Source organism: Cnephaeus nilssonii, assembly GCF_951640355.1.
Source record: "Cnephaeus nilssonii genome assembly, chromosome: 16".
Taxonomy (NCBI): domain Eukaryota; kingdom Metazoa; phylum Chordata; class Mammalia; order Chiroptera; family Vespertilionidae; genus Cnephaeus; species Cnephaeus nilssonii.
In genome coordinates this window covers 18,131,993-18,152,348 of record NC_137087.1, presented here as the reverse complement: position 1 = coordinate 18,152,348, position 20,356 = coordinate 18,131,993, and the positions used below count along the sequence as shown (strand labels likewise).

Genomic DNA, 20,356 nt, shown 5'->3' with positions numbered 1-20,356 from the left:
TACTGAAGCTACAGCTTTTACAAGTCCAAAATGGTGTTGGTACCATGGCACCACAGGTATTTTTAAGATGAAATAAAATGAAACAAAACAACAACAAAAAAAACTAAAAGTCTCAGAATTGTATATTAGAATTTGAAAAAACATTAAAGATATTGCAAAGTTCAATCTCCTCATTTTATAGACAAATAAATCAAGTTTACTAAGTATTTTATCCAAGGATATAAAGTAAGTCTGATTCTCCTAAAATAAATTAATATATACATTTTGTTTTAAAATTGACAAAATTTTTAAAATAGCTAGGAGAGGGGTATGGAGATGGGGGAAGATGGCTGTAATGAAGTATATTGAATTTTCAGTCTTAATTTATATACCTGTAAAACTGAATGCTATGTAAACTACAGATTTCAAATTTAAAAATTCACTCGAATATAAACGCATTGTACAAATCAGGATTTTAAATCAGTCTACAAACACATCATGCATAATATTAAAGTAAATGCCCACAGTAAAATTACTTTGGGGAATAGACAGACAATCCAACACCCCTAATCATGCAGGGAAAAGTACAAAACATTACAAATAAGCAAAAGAATGAAATTTAAAAACAAGAGGAATGAAAAAGAGGGGAAAATATTTCCATGCACAGAAAGACAGATATCTTGGAATATGACTTCTAAAAACATCAAATTCTAACATAGATAAAACTTAAACTAAATTTTCACAAGGCCCAAGAGGACTCTGCATAAATAGTACTCAATGAATATGCTGACTTACATGGACATGAGGACAACTTATGAAGTCATATTTCAAAACAATGTTACTCTGTCTGGTCTGTACCTTTTTTATTGCCATATATGAGCCGTTCTTCAGATGGAGAGTCCAGAAAAAAGGAAGTGAATGATGGAGAAAAGGTGGTTGAGACAAATAAAAAGATAGAGATTTAACTTGGCAGTGATACTGAAGAATGAATGTAGAAAGAGAGAAAAATGAAGACCCTCATATTTGAAACTTGAAAAATGTAGTATTGTAGGATGTGGTAAATAAAAGAGGGATGCCACTGTGTAGATTTCTTAAAAGATATGTGTTCAGAAGAAATTATGGACAGAATGAGTATAATATTTGGTGAAAGTAGACAAATTAGGGACAAAAATACATGTGAAAACACATAAGACTGATAAAAGACTGTGCTAACAACAATTGCACATTTATATTGATACCCCTAAAGAAATGTATCACTCATGGAAGTATGTTAAGTAAAAGGTAATGACACAAATATGATACAAACTCATGTGGTTCTTCAAGGACACCAACATCTGCAAAATCTGTAGTATATACAGAGAAATGTAGGTAACTTTATTAACTACCTCAGTGGAAAACCTCACCCACTCCCAATGAAGGAAAGACTAAGCCTCCCACACTTCATAATAACAGGAGCACACAATTTCTTGAATCTGAATTGTAGAAACTTTGCTCATACTCAGGATCAATAGTATGTGCTTTTTGTTCCTAATAGAATCTGAAAGTTTGAGGGACATCTTTTTGCAGAAATAGTAACAGACTGTTTCAAAGCAAGTAATAGCTCTAAGAGTAGGCAGCAGAGATGTTTCATCTGGGCTTTCCATATCTTCCATTCTAATGCTGAGTGAGATACATGATTCCAATTATAGGAAATGCAAAGTTTTAGTTTAGTAAAACTAGAGTACATATGAGTTATGTATTTTCTTTACCAAACTCAAGATATCACAGAAATCAGTGTTCAAAAATTCTTTAACGATTAAATAATACCTCTAAAATGAATGCTATGTGCATTTATACATGCAATGTTTATGCAAATATTTGACTTAACAATAACCCCATACATACATTAAACAATACAGAAAACCAAAGACTATCACTTAAAAAGGAAAAGAATCTTATTCCTTCACCCAATTTCAAACCTGAATATGCAAAAATTTCTCTTTCCTTCCTCCCACTGGGAAATCTCCAATCTTGCTCTCTCCCTTTTCCCACAGAAAAGCTAAACCCTTACAGAAATCCCTGCCCAAGCAAGTTTTATTTCTAAGTTGGATTTCTCCCCAGGCCCAGTCCATAGGATGGTTCCACTGCTGAATAGAAAAAGGAGGAGAGGACAGAAGACATGCTATCATGGTGAAAGGAAAGAAGAAAAGATGGACAGAGTTATGGGAAAGAAATGAAGAAATATGAATAAGAAAGAAAAATAAACCTACTTCCCGAAGCTCTTTTCCCTATCCCAGCCCAGTATCTATCCTAATTTTCTCCCCTTTTCCTCATTCCTCAGTGTTCTTCCTCCCCTAAACCACTCTCATCCCCTCATGCAGACTCTAAGACCCATACTCTTAAAATTTTCTTGGAGTCCTTGCTTCTAATATTTGAGTATAAAGGTGAAAAAAAGAGGAATTCATTATATTTTCTTATAGAAACACTGTCATAATGGTGCTACCAATTTTTTAAATTACTTAAGAGTGGGAAAGAATCTTCATCCTCTCTATTATTCCCTCAATCTACAGATGAGAAGATCCTGAGAAGTTAGGTAACTTTTCCAGGATTACACAGCTAGTAGTACAATGGTAGCTCTGAGACACCTGACCCACTGATCCTTTCCACACTGCCTCTTTAATAATCAAATGTGATTCATCCCTGGAGTGTAAAGATGATATAACAAGTGCATGAATAAGCATAATTTATCACTGACAAGGAAAATATTGATAAGACACATTAAATCTCAGAACTATAATACTAGTATTTTATATTTCCAATCGAATTCCCAAAAAAGATTTAGTGTCTGTATTCATATAAATCATAGGTATTTAAACCACATACTATCCTAGATTTAACCAGAAAACTTTTTTCCTTTTTATTACAGGAAGAGGACTGAAGCATTACCTATCATTGCTCCTATTTAACATACTATTAGCAATATTGATATAATTTTTAAAGAATAAAACGAAAAGGGAACAATACAGAAAATAAATAATATCAGCTTTTTGCAAATGACTTATTTTTAAGTTAAGAGAAACAAAATAAAAATTACCATAGGAAATAATTTTTCTGATCCAAGCTGTTGAACATTAGATAAACCCACAACTATGTAATTACTTTATACACAGAAAATTACGCTCAGAGATAACCAGTTATAATAGTAATAAGAATATAAAATATTAAAGTATTAATTTAACTTGAAAATAATAGATTTTTTTCAAAGGAAAATGGTAATTTTAAATGGAATAATTATGTGTTAAATATATTAAATAGAGTTATTATAGTAAGTGAACTAATTATATAGAGCAAGAGAGCTTGATCTTAGTTTGGAAAACTAAATTTTTTTTTAAACTTCCTAGATTTAGATAGTTTTGTATTGTTTTTTGTTAATCCTCACCCAAGGATATTTTTCTGTTGATTTTTAGAGAGAGTGGAGGGGGAAGAGACAGAGAGAAACATCAATGTGAGAGAGACACCTCAATTGGTTGTCTCCCGCACGAGCTCTGACGAGAGCCAGGGATAGAACCTGCAACCGAGTTATGTGCCCGTGACCGTAATCGAACCCATGACCCTTCAGTCTGAGGGCCGACGCTCTATCCACTGAGCCAAATAGGCTAGGGCTAGATATAGTTTTAATATAATTCCAATGAAAACTCTTACTAGGTATTTCACAGAATTTGGCAAATTAACACAAAAATGTATCTGAAAATATTAGTGGGCTATGTACCAAAAATTATTTCAGTCATTATATCAATACCTATAACATTATGAAGTAGTTACCATTATCTTCATTTGGAAGATAAAAAAATTGAGGTTCAGAAAGGTTAAGTAACTTGCCTGAGGCCACATAGCCATTATAAGGAACTAGAATCTGAACCCAGACCTAGCCTTAAAAAGGTGGTAGCAGAACAGGGAAAAGAAATACTTAATTAAAACTATTTAAAAATTGTATGGCCCGGCCAGCGTGGTTCAGTGGTTGAGCGTCAATCTATGAACTAAGAGTACACGGTTTGATTCCTGGTGCGGGCACATGCCTGGGGTGTGGGCTCGATCCCCAGTGGGGGGAATGCAGGAGGCAGCCAATCAATAATGATCACTCATCACTGATATTTCTATCTTCCTCTTCTTCTCCTTTCCTCTCTGAAATCAATAAAAAAATGTTTTTTAAAAATTGTATGGAAAAGACAAATATGAAACATGTTAAATTAAAAACTTGTACATAAACATGAAAAAGAGAGATAATCAAAATAAGGAAAAATTAATATTATTCAGTAAAGCTCCCCCCCAAAACTGACATAATTTATTTTACCCTAACAAACTAGAGAGAAAAAAAGTATATCTCTGCCTGCCACCAACAGATGGCAATTGCAGACACTGCACACAGACACTTTGAACAGACAGGCTTACAACAGGGTTTAAGAATCAAACCTGGATAAAAAAGTGCCTTGAAACCAAGATGGCGGCATAGGTAAACATCTAAACTGCTGCCTCGCACAACAATTTCAAAACTACAACTAAAAGACAAAACAGACATCATCGAGAACCACAGGAAGGCTGGCTGAGTGGAAATTCTACAACTAGAAGGAAAGAGAAAAGCACACTAAGACTCAGAGGAGCTGCAGGAGGCAGAGGTACTGAGACGTGTGCAGGGCTGATGGGAAACCAATGCTATCTGCTCCGCCCTGAGACTCCGCCTCATTCAAGCTGAGCACAGAGGCTTTTGCAAGTCTTCTCCCATAAGGGTGTCTCCAGCACAGAAGTTCTCCCAGCATAGACACAGCTGATCCTCACAGCCAATTGGCCTGGAGGTCAATTCCTCCCAGTGATACCAACAACAATCAAGGCTTAATTACAACAAGACTGTGCACACAGCCCACAAAGGGGTGCACCAAGAGTGTCCACCTCAGGTAACTGGGGAAGCTGAGCCACTGGGCCCTATAGGACACCTAGCACACAAAGCCGCTCTATCAACTCAGGGAAGCAGCCAAAATGCGGAGACAAAGAAACAGATCACAAATGAAAGAAATGAAGGAAAGCAAATGACTGGATATAGAGTTCAAAACCACGGTTATAAGGTTTTTCAAGAATTTTCTAGAAAAGGCCGATAAATTTAGTGAGACCCTCGAGGATATGAAAAAGGACCAACTAGAAATTAAGCATACACTGACGGAAATAAAAAATATTATACAGAGATCTAACAGCAGACTAGAGCAGTGATGGCGAACCTATGACACGTGTGTCAGCACTGACACGTGTAGCCATTTCTGATGACACGCGGCTGCTAAGGCGGCCGCATGCTGAGGATGAAACATTTGTTGCTCCTGAGGATGAAACATTTGCGAAATAATGTTTTTTTCCTCAAAGTGACACGCTACCCGAGTTATGCTCAGTTTTTTGGAGAAGTTTGACACACCAAGCTCAAAAGGTTGCCCATCACTGGACTAGAGGATCACAAGAATCAAGTCAAAGATTTGAAATACAAAGAAGCAAAAAACACTCAACCGGAAAAGCAAAAAGAAAAAAGAATCCAAAAATAGGAAGATAGTGTAAGGAGCCTCTGGGACAACTTCAAGCGTACTAACATCCAAATTATGGGGGTGCCAGAAGAAGAGAGAGAACAAGATACTGAAAACTATTTGAAGAAATAATGACAGAAAACTTCCCTCACCTGGTGAAAGAAATAGACTTACAAGTCCAGGAAGCGTACAGAACCCCAAACAAAAGGAATCCAAAGAGACCACACCAAGACACATCATAATTAAAATGCCAAGAGCAAAAGACAAAGAGAGAATATTAAAAGCAGCAAGAGATTAACAGTTAGTTACCTACAAGGGAGCATCCATACGACTGTCAGCGGATTTCTCAACAGAAATTATGCAGGCCAGATGGGAGTGGCAAGAAATATTCAGTGATGAATAGCAAGAACCTACAACCAAGATTACTCTACCCAGGAAAGCTATCATTCAGAATTGAAGGGCAGATAAAGAGCTTCACAGATAAGAAAAAGCTAAAGGAGTTCATCACCGCCAAACCAGTATTATATGAAATGCTGAAAGGTATTCTGTAAGAAGAGGAAGAAGAAAAAGGTAAAGATAAAAATTATGAACAACAAATACATATCTATCAATAAGTGAATCTAAAAATCAAGTGAATAAAAAAATCTGATGAACAGAATAAACTGGTGAATATAATAGAATCAGGGGCATAGAAAGGGAGTGGACTGACAATTCTCGGGGGGAAAGGGATGTGGGGGGTGCGGGAAGAGACTGGACAAAAATCGTACACCTATGGATGAGGACAGTGGGTGCAGGTAAGGGTAGAGGGTGGGGTGGGAACTGGGTGGAGGGGAGCTATGGGGGAAAAAGAGGAACAACTGTAATAATCTGAACAATAAAGATTTATTAAATTTAAAAAAAGAATCAAACCTGTTTGTAAATAGAGAAATATCAAAATAGTTTTTACTCAGATTTTACTTGATAAGGGGTCAACTGAAATGGATGGTTTACACTGTTAGAAAAGTAGACAGCAATTTCTTCCCTTAACTTCAAGGAAATGTAAATTAAGCCAACTATAATTTCTTTCTACATAGCTACCAAGCAAAATAAGTAAAAATGAGCAAAATCCAATGAGGTGGGCCTGTGGAGAAATAAGATTTATGGATTCATTGCTAGAAGCACTTCATACTGGTTCAATTCTTCTGCAAAGTAATCTGGAAATTCATAGCTAAAATTTATATTCTTTATTCTATAATTTTCTTCCAGAAATTTATTCCAAAAAGGAAAATAAAACTATTGTACTAATATGTTTACTCATAATAAAGATAACTTAGTTACCCAAATGCCAAAAAATATGAAATTAACTATGAAAACTATTATATATTAATATACTTAGAAATAGTTATTAAATTTTACCAATATACAAACCATGTTTAATACATGGGAACAATTTATGTACTGCTTATAACTATGAAAAGTATGCTACAACAAAGATATGAAGGGATATGGAAGAAAATAAAGTTTTTAGCTTATAAGTTATTTATGTCCTTATTTACTCAGTGAATTAAGTTTAAATATTTAAATTTAAAAGTTTAAAATAAAAATTTCAAAACAAAAATAAAAGGAATTGTTTCTGTGGTTTTAATTTATACTACAAATGCACATTAGGTACATAGGCTGATTGGCTTTCATAAGAACTAACAACCATGTACTCGTATAACTTTGTTCCTATGGAAAATATGCTTTCTGAATCTCAAACTAAACAAACATGTGATTTCTTAGAACATAACCACTCACTCATAAGTTGGGACAGACTACTTTTATTTTTGGAAAGAAGTAACAACAAAATTCTGATGCACAAAGCAATATTGTGCCAAAAAAACAAAGAGCATTTTTATCCTTCCTTCTCTAAGCAGTATCTATATTCATGAAGAACCACATCCTTTTACACCTTCAGTTTTCCTTTCCTTCTGTTCTTTCTTCCAAATTCTCCTTTCCCCAAAATTTACCTTCTTCCCCATACAAACAAAAATAAAATCATTAAAGTTATTTTAAAATCTTAAATAATATCTCAAAAAGTGACCATTACTTATCAAATAGCATAGTAATTTGAGATCAATGACTATATTTTGCAAAAGAGTGTGTACTAAAGCTGGCAGTTCAAAAGATACCATTTCACAATGAAAAAAAATAGTAAAATGAATAATCATACCATCAAACTGGTCTTCACCTTCAGTCATCAGTTCATCATCAGAGCAAATACTCAGAACATTTACCAACATTTCTGTCACTATTCCAAAGGAAAAAAAGAAAACACAAAGTTACACATTTACTGCTTGTATTCAACTGTCTACATATGTATACACAGCAACTATTTATATAAATGGTCAAATGATTAACCCTAAACTAACACATTCTGGTAGTAGGAATGTCAAAATTAAAAGACTTAAAGGCTTTCAAAGTGAAAGAAATTCAATGGATAACAACTCTGAGAGAGATTCTTTATGGAATAAATTTTTAGGTCTCTCAGGGGGAAAAAAAGAAGTCCTATAGAGATAAAAAAATCTACATATATACATTTAAATTCTTCATTTATGGATACAGCATTAAGGAGTACGAAAAACATCATAGTACAGTTCCACTGTTGCAAAAGTCCTAGGACTCAATCTCTTTTTTAAAAAAATTTATTTATTTTAATTTAAATTCTTTATTGTTTAAAGTATTACACGTATCTCCTTTACCTCCATTGACCTCTACCCAGAGGACTCTTTTAAAATCTGGCTCCAACAACTCTCCTGAAACTTAATTCTTAAGATTATCAATGACTATCTAACAACCTGAACCCATGATTTGTTCTTAGGCTTAATCTACCTTTACCATTCTATATATTTTTCTCTTGGTTTCCAGAATTCTACTCTTATTTTTTCTACCTTTAGACTATCCCCTTCCCCGCAAATTTGGATATTCTGAAGATTCTCTCTGCAGTCATGTTCTTTTTATATACTCAAATTTCTTAGTGATTCTATCTACTACTATATAGTTTAAAGTATCAACTTTTTGAAGACAATTCCAAATTCTGTATCACCAGTCTTGACCTTTCTTTCAAAATGGATTTCCTTGCTGGTTTTATTGGCAACCATCTTAAACTACTTGTATATTATCTGTTTCCCCTACTAGAATGAAAGCTTCACGAGTGCAGGGTGCTGTTTTGTTTGCTGCTGTATCCCTAGAGCCTAGAACAGTGGCCTGGCCCATGATAGGCATTCAATAAATATCTGACAGACAAGTAAATAAAAAAAAGAAAGGTATAATAAATTTCAATAAATAAATAAAAATGTCTATTCAATCTTCTGATGGCACCTAGAAATGGACAGCTCTGGGATTCATATATAAAAGTCCAATCCCTACTCTCCAAAAGCTTACTAACTACTGAAGAATATGTATGCATGTATATTATATATGCATGCCACAGAAGAGTGATGAGCACAGCACTATGCTGTAAGTATATACAGGTATGCCAAAGATATGCTAGGGCAGTGGTCAGCAAACTGCGGCTCGCGAGCCACATGTGGCTCTTTGGCCCCTTGAGTGTGGCTCTTCCACAAATTACCACGTGCAGGTACGCACGTACAGTGTGATTGAAACTTCGTGGCCCATGCGCAGAAATTGGTTTTCAGCTCTCAAAAGAAATTTCAATCGTTGTACTGTTGATATTTGACTCTGTTGACTAATGAGTTTGCCAACCACTGTGCTAGGGAAAGGAAAGCTTTTGGTAAAAGAATCATGAAGTAGGGGTTTACCCAGGCAAGTATGAAGTAGGAGTTTACCCAGGAAAGGGCAGATAAGACATTCTAAAACAAAAGTTAGAAAAACATGAAGTAGTCATATAGATCAATGGAATACAACTGAGAGTTCAGACATAAAACCTCACATTTAAGATCAATTGATTTTTGACAGGGATGCTAAAAAAATTCAGTGGGGAAAGAATAGTCTTTTCAACAAATGGTGTGGAGGAACTGAATATCCACATGCAAAGAATGAAGTTATACATACTTACCACTTCACATCATACACAAAAATTTACTCAAATTGGATCAAAGACCTAAATATATCTGACTAGAGGCCCGGTGCACGAAATTTGTGCACTGGAGGGGGGGTGGTCCCTCAGCCCAGCCTGCACCCTCTCCAATCTGGGACCCCTCAGGGATGTCTGACTGCCTGTTTAGGCCTGATCCCAGGATTGGGCCTAAACTGGCAGTCAGACATCTCTCTCACAATCTGGGACTGCTGGCTCCCAACTGCTTGCCTGCCTGCCAGCCTGATCACCCCCTACCCACTCCCCTGCCAGCCTGATCAATGCCTAACTGCTCCCCTGCCAGCCTGATTGCCCCCAACTGCCCTACCATGCCAGCCCGATCACCCCCAACTGCCCTCCCCTGCTGGCCTGGTCACCCCTAACTCCCCCCCCTGTAGGCCTGATCCCCCACAACTGCCCTCCCCTGCTGGCCTGATCACCCACAACTACCCTCCCCTGCCAGCCATCTTGTGGTGGCCATCTTTGACCACATGGGCGTGGCCATCTTGTGCGAGGGCATGAGGGTCAATTTGCATATCACCTCTTTATTATATACGATAAGGGACTTGCATCTAGAATATATAAAGAATTCTTACAACTAAATAATAAAAAGACAAATAATCCATTCAAATGAATAAAGAATTCAAATAAACATTTCTTTTTTTAAAATATACTTTTATTGATTTCAGAGAGGAAGAGAGAGAGATAGAAACATCAATGATGAGAGAGAATCATTGACCAGCTGCTTCCTGCATGCCTCATAATGGGGATCAAGCCAGGAACCCGAGCATATGCCCCAACAGGGAATCAAACCATGACTCCTGGTTCATAGGTCAACGTTCAACCACTGAGCCATGCTGGCTGGGCCAAATAAATATTTCTTCAAAGAAAATATTCAAATGGCCAATAAGCACATGAAAATATCCTCAACATCATTATTCATTAGGAAAATACAAATCAAAGCTACAGTGACAGATAACTTCATATCCAATATGATGGCTATAATAAAATGATAAATAATAAATAAGAGTTGGCAAGGAAATGAAAATATCAGAACTATTATACACTGCTGGAGGGATTGTAAAATGGTACAGCTGCTTTGGAAAAGAGTTTGGTCAATCCTCCAAAGGTTAAACATCCATATGACCCAGCAATTTTACTCCCAGTTCTATACCTAAGAAAAATGAAAACATATGTCCATACAAATACTTGTACACAAATGTTCATCACAGCATCTATATATATAAAAGCCAAGCAACTGGAACAACTGGAACGACCACTATGATGTGCACTGTGGCTGGGCCGGCCGGGGGAGGGGCCATGGGAGGTTGGGGGGGGGGCCCAATTGGCATTCCCCAACCTCCCATGACCCCTCCCCCGGCCGGCCCAGCCCTGATTGGACCCCATCGGGGCAGGCTGGCTGGACCCCACCCGTGCATGAATTCATGCACCGGGCCTCTAGTTATTCATAATAGTCAAAAAGTGTAAACAACCAAATGTCCATCAGCTAATGAATGGATAAGCAAAAAGTGGTAGACATACAACAGAATATTATTTGGTCACAAAAAGGAATGAAGTACTTATTCATGCTACAACAGGAGTGAACCTTGAAAATATTATGGAAAGAAGCCAGTCAAAAAGACCACATATTGATTGTATGATTCCGTTTATATAAAATGTTCAGAATAGGCAAATCTATGCAGACAGAAAATAGATTAGTGGATGCTTAGGGCTGGCAAGGAGAGGTGGGGGGAAATGAGGAGTGACTGCTAATGGATACAGCGTTTCTTTGAAAAATGATGAAAATGTTTCAAAATTGATTGTGTTAATAGATGCACAATTCTGTGAATATAGTAAAAAAACATTGAATTGTACAATTTGAACAGGTTAACTGTACAGCATATGAATTACCTCCATGAAACTATTATGAAAACATACAGAAAAAGTGTGAAGGCATGAAACTTAAAAGAGCACAACACATTTAGGAGATTGGCTGTTCTGTGCTGTGTTATGGCTGGAACATAGAGAATATGAAATAGAAAGGCAAGAAATGAGGCTAAAGAGAAAGTAGGGAAAGTCCAAAAACCTTGTGTGACAGGTTAAAGTTTATCTTGAAAGCTACCAGAGGGAGAGGAAGCTGACTAGTGACATAAAGGATGTTTGAGTGCTATTAAGAGCCCAGCTAGCCCAGCTGGAAAGGCTCCGTGGTTGAGCATTGACCTATGAACCAGGAGGTCACTGGTTCCATTCCTGGTCAGGGCAAATGCCCACATGGCAGACTCGATCCCCAGTAGGGGATGTGCAAGAGATAGCTGATCAATGATTCTCTTTCATCATTGATGTTTCTATCTCTCTCTCCCTCTTCCTTCCTCACTGAAATCAATTAAAAGAAAAATAAAAAAATATATATGTATATATATTTTTAAGAGCCCAGCTAATGCTAGAAATCAAAGGGTGGAACCTATTTATATGGCTGTATAAGTATCTTCAGCAGTGCTCTATTCCCTGGCTATAAGAACAGAGATAATGGATGGCTGGACTTTACTGGGGCTGAGTTATAGGACAAGCAAAATAGAAAAACAAGAGATAAAGGAGTTTGAGGGTGTACTAAGAAGGAAGAGAGGGAAGGAGGGCTCTGACTAAAAAGAACAGACATGGTCAAAGGCTTAGTGATTCCAATGAAGCTTATATAACCAGAATGAGGGGTTGCTAGAATAACAGGGGTTTTCATCAGAGGGTGCTAATGATAGTGTCATATCATTATGATTCAAAACATCCAGGTTATCTTTAACCATTCCCTCCCCTTAAACATGCATTAATGTTAAGTCTCACTGATTCTACTTCTACAGTTCTTGCAGTTCTCCCCTGCTTTCTATTCCTAATCCTACCAGAGCTTCATTATGTTTCCATTTGATTCTTGATGTACCTTCATAACAGGTCTCCCAACCTTTAGTCTTCCTTCCAGTCCATTTCACCAAAATAATTTTTCTAAATAACTATCACGATCATATTCTGTTTCAATTGCTTCCCACCATTTATAAAAGTTCCAAATATCAACAGCTTCATGATCTAGTCATGACTTAGCTTTTCATTATTTTCCTCTACTGTCCTCCATACATCTTACTAGCTAATTAAACTGAACCCCTCAACATTTGTCAGTGACCTTATGCTTTCTTGCTTTCAGATTCAGGTTCAGGAAGTTCTCTTACCTAGAATTCTCATGCCCATATGTACCAGCACAATTCCACCATTCTTCAAGTCCCAGACCAATGATACCTTAATCCCTCTGACAGATATAATCTCCTTTCTCTCTTAATTGCTATAAAACTCATTTTGTCTAAGACTGCTCACTGTATTATATTTTACCATTATTTATGTAACAAATCCCTTATTAATCTGCAAAGACCCATATCTTACTTTATTTTTGTATCCTAAGTACCTTGAATAAAACACACTTTCAAAAAACATCTAGTAAATGACTAAATCTTACAAGTATGACCTTCTATGGAAGACCACAACATAGTGAATCCTCTAGAACAGAGGTTCTTAAATTGGAGCCAATAAACCCGAGGGAACTAACCAATTGAATTCAGATCTATGAGTGTCCTGAAAATGTTATGTATATGTACAAATGTAAGCATATTTGCACATGAATTTTTCTGGGTCAAAAGTCCCTAACTTTCATCAGATTCTCAAAAGGGTTTTAGCTCAGCCAGTGTGGCTCAGTGATTGAGCATTGACCTATGAACCAGAAGGTCACAGTTCGATTCCATGTCAGGGCACAGGTTGAGGGCTCGATCACCAGTGCAGGGTGTGCAGGAAGCTTGATTCTCTCTCATCATTGATGTTTCTCTCTCTCCCTCTCCCTTCCTCTCTGAAATAAATTCTTAATGGTTTTATATCTAAAAATCAATGTTTGTGCAGTTACCTTAATCTAAAAAAGAGTCCTTACTATAAACGTTTTTCCATTTTCTAAAACATTTATAGATACAAAAAAAAAACCCAGCTGAGATTTGATTCAAAATATCTGAAGTGTGGGATGGGGAGCAGTGAATGGGAATATAAATGACACAATATTGGCCATGATAACTGTTGGAGAAATTGGTTCATGGGAACTCATCTTATTAGTCACTTGGCCTTTGTACATGTTGGAAATTCCAACTTTATTTTTTAATGAGAAAAAAAAAAGCCCCAAAAGGTTAAAAACACGGCTTGAATCAAACTTTAGGATTAAACCAGCCTCTCAGGAAGGCTCTGGCTTACGTTAGTTGCTTCCCAGGAACTAGACCAACGTCACACTGGCTTATTTGAAGTAGAACAAATGAAACATCATTTGCTGCTTTCCATACCAAAAGAAAAGTTTTACTAGAATCAAGAAGTAGTTAGGCTATCTAAACAATTAACATGCATTAAAATGGAAAAATATGCAAGAGTTTGAGAAACTTTTCTTATTGTGCTCAACATTGTATATAATATTAAATTTTAAGCTTCACATTTTTATTTTTATTTACTATTTTTATTGACTTTTAGAGAGAGAGGAAGGAAGAGGAAGAGAAGCATCCATCAGCTGCCTCCTGCATGCCCCCTACCAGGGATCGAGACCACAATCCAGGCATGTGTTCTGACTGGGAATTGAACCAGCAATCTTTTGGGGCACAGGATGACGCCCAACCAACTGAGCCACACCAGCCAGGGCCTGAGCTTCACATTTTTAGAAAGACATGAGTAATTTAGAGCAGATTCGTAGATACAACAAAAATTGTCAAGATAAATACTTCCTGATCTTATAATAGACTAGAGGCCCGGTGCATGAATTCGTGCATGGGTGGGGTCTGGCCGGCCGGCCCCAATTGGGGCCTATCAGGCCAGGCCGGCTGGCCAGGAGGAGGGGCTGCAGGCAGTTGGCTGGCTGGCCCCACCCACTGATAAAACTCCAGGGACAATTTGCATGTTAGCCTTTTATTATGTAGGACTAGAGGCCCGGTGCATGAAATTTGTGCATGGGGGGGGGGGCGAATCCCCTCAGCCCAGTCTGAACCCTCTCCAATCCAGGACCCCTTGGGGGATGTCCGACTGCCGGACATTCCTCTCACAATCCTGGACCACTTGCTCCTAATCGCTCACCTGCCTGCCTGCCTGGTCGCCGCCAACTGCCCTCCCCCCGCCAGCCTAATTGCCCCTCACTGCCTCTGCGTGCCAACCTGATCGCTCCTAACTGCCCCCCCTGCTGGCCTGGTCGCCCCCAATTGCCCCCCTCTGCCAGCCTGGTCACCCCTAACTGTCCCCCCTGCCAGCCTGGTCGCCCCCAACTGCCGCCCCCTGCTGGCCTGGTCGCCCCTCACAGCTCTCCCGCCAGCCTGGTCGCCCCATGCAGCTTGCTATTCAGTTGTTTGGTCATCCCTCACTAACCCCCCTGCTGGCCTGGTTGCCCCATGCAGCCTGCTTGTTCAGTCGTTTAGTCGTCCCTCACTAACCCCCCCGCCGGCCTGGTCGTCCCATGCTGCCTGCTGTTCAATCGTTTGGTTGTCCCTCACTAACCCCGCTGCTGGCCTGGTCGTAGGCAGCCATCTTGTGAGGGCGTGAGGGTTAATTTGCATATTACCTCTTTATTATACAGGATAAGATGATTTAGAGTGGCAAAAGAAAGTCCTGGATGTTTTGGCTCAGTTGGTTGGGGCATCATTCTGTACACCAAAAGGTGGCAGGTTTGATTCCAGGTCAGGGCACATGCCCAGGTTGTGAGTTCAATCCCCAGTCAGGGCCCATGTAGGAGGCAACCAATTAATCTTTCTCTCTCTTTCTCTCTACCCCTTCCTCTCTCTAAAAGAAAAAATTAGAGTGGCAAAGAAGAACAAAAGATTACCTAGTAGCAGACTTCAAATGTAGAAATACTGATAGAAATCTGTTCTCCATCTTCATTTATGAGAGATCAACAGAAAATAGATGAAATTTTCTCATCTTTCTAAAGGAGTTAGACTACATGATTGTTAAGTTCACCATGAGCTCTAAAATTCTGTGATGTCCTGGTGTTTTGGTCTTTTTTTCCCCCTTTTTTTTTTCTTTGATGTCCTGGTTTTTGATAGATACATTACTTGAGAAAAACTATTCTCAACTATTTCTTTCCTTGTTTAAACACGTATAGCAAAACATTTAAATTAGGTGTAAATATTTCCTTATTGTGAAAGCATTAGAGAATCAAATTAGAATTTATAAAATATCCATATTCCTTTTACTTTAGCCTTCCTGCTCTCTCTATCCCACATTCTACTGATATTATCCTATATAATAAAAGCCTAATATGCTAAGTGTCCGACCATTCTAACATTCGCTATGACGTGCACTGACCATCAGGGGGCAGATGCTCCAACTGGTAGGTTAGCTTGCTGCTGGGGTCTGGCCAATTGGGACTGGGTGAGACGGGTCAGACATACCCTGGAGCCCTCCCGTGGTTCCTCCCCAGCCCCGATCATGCACTGGTGGGGTCCCTCGGCCTGGCCTGTGCCCTCTCGCAATCCAGAACCCTCAGGGATGTCGGAGAGCTGGTTTTGGCCTGATCCCTGCAGGCCAGGCTGAGGGACCCCACCGGTGCATGAACCCATGCACCGGGCCTGTAGTATTAGAATAGTTGAGTTGCAGTCTAGCTTGGAGATAGGAGAATGAGCAAGATGAATTCTTACATTACTTTAGCCTGATGATGCTATGATTGAACTATTCTCATATACCAAAGATAGAAGGTTATAGTGTAATGCATCCCTTGCACCTAAGCCCTTTACTGGCCCCCTTCTCAAATGCTAAAGTGGGTAATTCTATCTCTATTAATTTAATGCTGACCTATTAAGTAACTGACAAAGACTGAAGGCAATCTAAAAACAAACAAACAAATAAAAAAACACCTGTTTGACATGAACGGTTTAAGTATTAACTCTAAATTTTAGAACCAAAAATTGCCAGCAGAAGTACCATATCTAAAACAGAAAGAAACATTTTCTAACATGAAAGAGGTGAGAAAAAAGAGAAGGTTATAGAACAAAATGTTTTCCAATCATGTCTGTACTCTCATACTCTTCCACATATGGAAACTAAAGCATTGCCTTGTGGAAAAATTAACACAAAACTGGAAAAGGAGAATGTGATAAAGTAAGCTTAAGAATTCTATAGAACAAGAACAAAATATAGAAACAAAACTTAAATAGCATTTATGTTCTCTTTAAAAGCCTATTAAGTATATACCAATAGATATCCTTCTAAATTATTAGAGAAGCACCACTAAAATTGCATACATACATGTTTTTATATGAAATATTAAGTTAGAACCTGAATTTTTCTTTATTTTTCTCAGAGTACAGAACTGCTATAAAATGACTAACATTGCCCAAAACAAGGCCTATTAAATTCTCCCATAAATTGCTGTGACATCTCCAAAATTGTTGTTAAAACATACAACAGTGTCTTTTACAAAGCAAAGCTATCCCTCTACACCTTCATAAAAGATTTAAGCTAAAGAAAAAAAGATAGAAAACCCAACAGCTGAAGACAACATTGGGCTATTTATAAGTCTTCTCCCAATCCCCCAGACACACTCCCATGGAGGCTGTAAACAGCTAACTAAAATATCTCTGAGGCCTTCGTATCCACACCCACTGACACAAGTAGAATTGTACCCACAGTGAAACTAGACTTCAGCTTCTTTAGCAAGTATGTGCCTGCAATAGTAAACTGGAGTGAATGTAACAGTAATAAAACAATTTTTTAAAAATTAAAATTATACCTTTTTCTCCAACAAATGGTAAAGACCATGTGAAGACATCCATAAAATTGGGCAACCAGTAAGGATGTGGAGAACAGTTAAATTGTCGAATATTCATCACATTATTTTCATACTTTAATACAGCAGCTGCAAGATAAGTATAAATGTTAAATGTAACAATTTGTGCTTAGCTCCAAAAGTCTAAAACATATAAAAGCAGAAAAATATCTTTTTAATGGGGTAAGGAATCAAGGATGAGTAGAATGAGGGCTAGTAGAGGGAGGTAGGCACTAATTTTTAATAACACATTTTTTAAAACATTTTTATGTAGAGCATAGTCAGATTTTGTTATTATTAATAAATCTTCTATTCTTTTTTAAATGTTTGTTTTACTTTATAATCCAATGATAAATATACACTTTTATTAAATCCAAAATTGTGAAAACTCAATTTATAGAGGAAACACAGAATGGCAATGAACAATTTTCTAGGTTTAAAAGTTCACTTAAGTTACAGGAATTTAAGAGGGTCTTTTTAGTTGTAGGCAACCTAAAAAGGATAGCCGAATGGTAATAAAGAAAAACAAAACAGAAAACAAAAAAAAATGTAATGTGAAACATTTTATTTATAAATGTAAATATATTTATTTCATTTAATATGGAAAATCAAGTTAAACTACTACAAAAAAAATATTTTACTTCATTTAGAAAAAAAACAAAAACACTGAAGTACCAGACGAGGGAATATTATAACCAAATAACTCAAAGATAACATACTCATCTCAATTTTAGGTATCTTTCTAATGTTTCAATATATTAATATAAATAATATCTTAAATTAATTGATGTATGTTAGATGGGCTACATTCTAATCTAAGCTACAGTACATACTAGCTTCACAATGCTTGGTAAATTATTTAATTAATCTATTTCTCATTTATAGAAAGGACTAGTATGTCCAACCTGCCTACCTCAGAAGTTTATTTCAAGATCAGAGAATAATGTATTTTGCATGAAGATATATATAAGTATAAAATACTGTGCAGATATTATAATTACGTGGATACTTTTTTTCATTTGAATAAAAAGCACAGAAATGCAGGTGTTAAATTCCAAGATTTGAGATTCTGGCTAATATAGAATCACAACTAACATGTTTGTTTCTTTTATGAAATTCCCATGAAATAAAAAGTATTTTAAATTTAGCCTCAGAAATTAAAAGCTGATACCAAGCTTTCAGCTTAAAAAAAAAGGAGAATCTAGAAAATTGTCTTACATAGAGAATGAAACATTACAAACATATGCATATCACATAAGCACTCAAATCATTAACACTATGTACAGACTCAAAACTACCAAGAGACATTTGATTTTGACAAGACAGATTCAATGGTTTGAGTTTCTTTTCTGAGTACTAAGAAAAGTGATCCCTTAACCTCCTGAGTCATACTGGCAAAGGACAACTGTAAGGTAGCAGTCAAACGAGCACTGAACACTAGCTTCGTTAATACTGACAAGGGAAAGTCACAATTGAGAAATGAGGGAACTAGTAGAAAGTTAAATGTAGCATTTGATTCTGTTCTTGAGAATGTAATCAAAACTTAAGGTTGGTTTCTCCTAAAAAATGAAGACATACCTCATTAGGTATCTTTACAAGTTTAATAATTTACAAACCAAAATATAACTTTAAATATTTTAGCACTGGCATAATTGTTAGAGGCTGCATTGATACCAGTTTCTAAAGATGAGCAACTCAATTAACATCAATAGTTTGGCTGATTTGGTAATTAACATAGTATTAAGTTCCTGCAGCACATTCTGTATCAAAGTTATTATATAGCATTCTACAGTTTGACCACCTCTGGCAAATGTTTTAATCTTTTAACCATCACTTCCAATCATCCAGCAGAATTTCTCATTCTGCTCCTCTTCTGAACTCACACCAGGACCCATATTTAACAATGACCTCATTATCTTTCTAAATGTACTTTTATAGTCTGTTCTTTCTTCCTGGCACATCCACTCCAGTCTGATCCTTGAAACTATGGCATAGTACACTGAATTCCAGACACATCAAGAGAGAATAGGAGCTGACTTAATATCCTCTTCTGAAAATGTGAACTACGTAAACATACCCAAGCTCATCTTCAATGACCTTGGCACACACTTAACTAGATTAAAATCTTTTGATATCATCTGTCAAATAGCTATGTTCAAAGTTAAGTGAAACCCAGTTACTATTATGCACAGATCAAATTTGAAGGGAAGGAGGGGGAATGAAAACCAATGGAATAGAAGGTAAAAAAAAAAAAAAAAAAAAAAGATTGAAGAAAAAAGGAAGACAAAACAGTAAAAAGAAAGGAAAGGGAAGAATGTATCACTGAAAGGAGGTCCGAGCAAATTAATCAAAGAAAGCTCAATTACAAATCTTCATGGAACAGTGATAAGACTGGGAGGTAAAAGTAGGAAATAAGAAAGGGAAAGAGAACCTAGATCAGTGAACATAAAACAAGAAACATGATAAACTAAACAACTATACAATATAAATACACAAAATGGTCAAAGCAGCAGCAGTAGCTTTATGTAAACAAGAAAACATTCTCTTGATTATAAGGGGAAAGATTTAAGAAAGGGAAGTTTGAGAAAAATCATATTTGGTTTTGCTTGATGTACTTAACTCAGCATTCTTTTACAAGATAGCTTTTGTAAGTAACAGGTTGTGCAATGGTTACATATGACTTAAGTTTTACATTTTGGATTTTTATTTCTTGATCTCACCCCTCCCTTATATCTTATACCTTTTTATAAGGAGATTTTGGTAGTTATAGATTCAAACAATGCCCACTTTCTATTATATTTTTTAAAAAAGTTAATTAAAATGCTAAGTTGTTTAACAATTTTTTTTATCAACAATATCTTACCTTTATTATTGTAGACATCTAAGTAATTAGGTGCCGAAAAAATTGTTATTAATGAAGGGAACCCTGTAGTTTGACTTTTTCTGTACATTCTATAGCTGCAAAACAAATAGCTTAATATG

General features: G+C 36.8%; 1 protein-coding gene across 3 annotated transcripts in view; it reads right to left on the bottom strand.

Annotated features, from left to right (window-relative positions):
• The window catches only part of PPP3CB (protein phosphatase 3 catalytic subunit beta), a 54,630-nt gene that overhangs the window by 10,191 nt on the left and 24,083 nt on the right, over window positions 1–20,356 (bottom strand). For all 3 annotated transcript variants that reach the window (XM_079793520.1, XM_079793519.1, XM_079793521.1), the window contains exons 8-10: window positions 20,238–20,332; window positions 17,339–17,464; window positions 7,708–7,785 (exon numbers count right to left, since the gene is read on the bottom strand). In XM_079793520.1, the coding sequence (XP_079649646.1) occupies window positions 7,708–7,785; window positions 17,339–17,464; window positions 20,238–20,332 (299 nt within the window). The remainder of the gene's footprint in view (window positions 1–7,707; window positions 7,786–17,338; window positions 17,465–20,237; window positions 20,333–20,356) is intronic.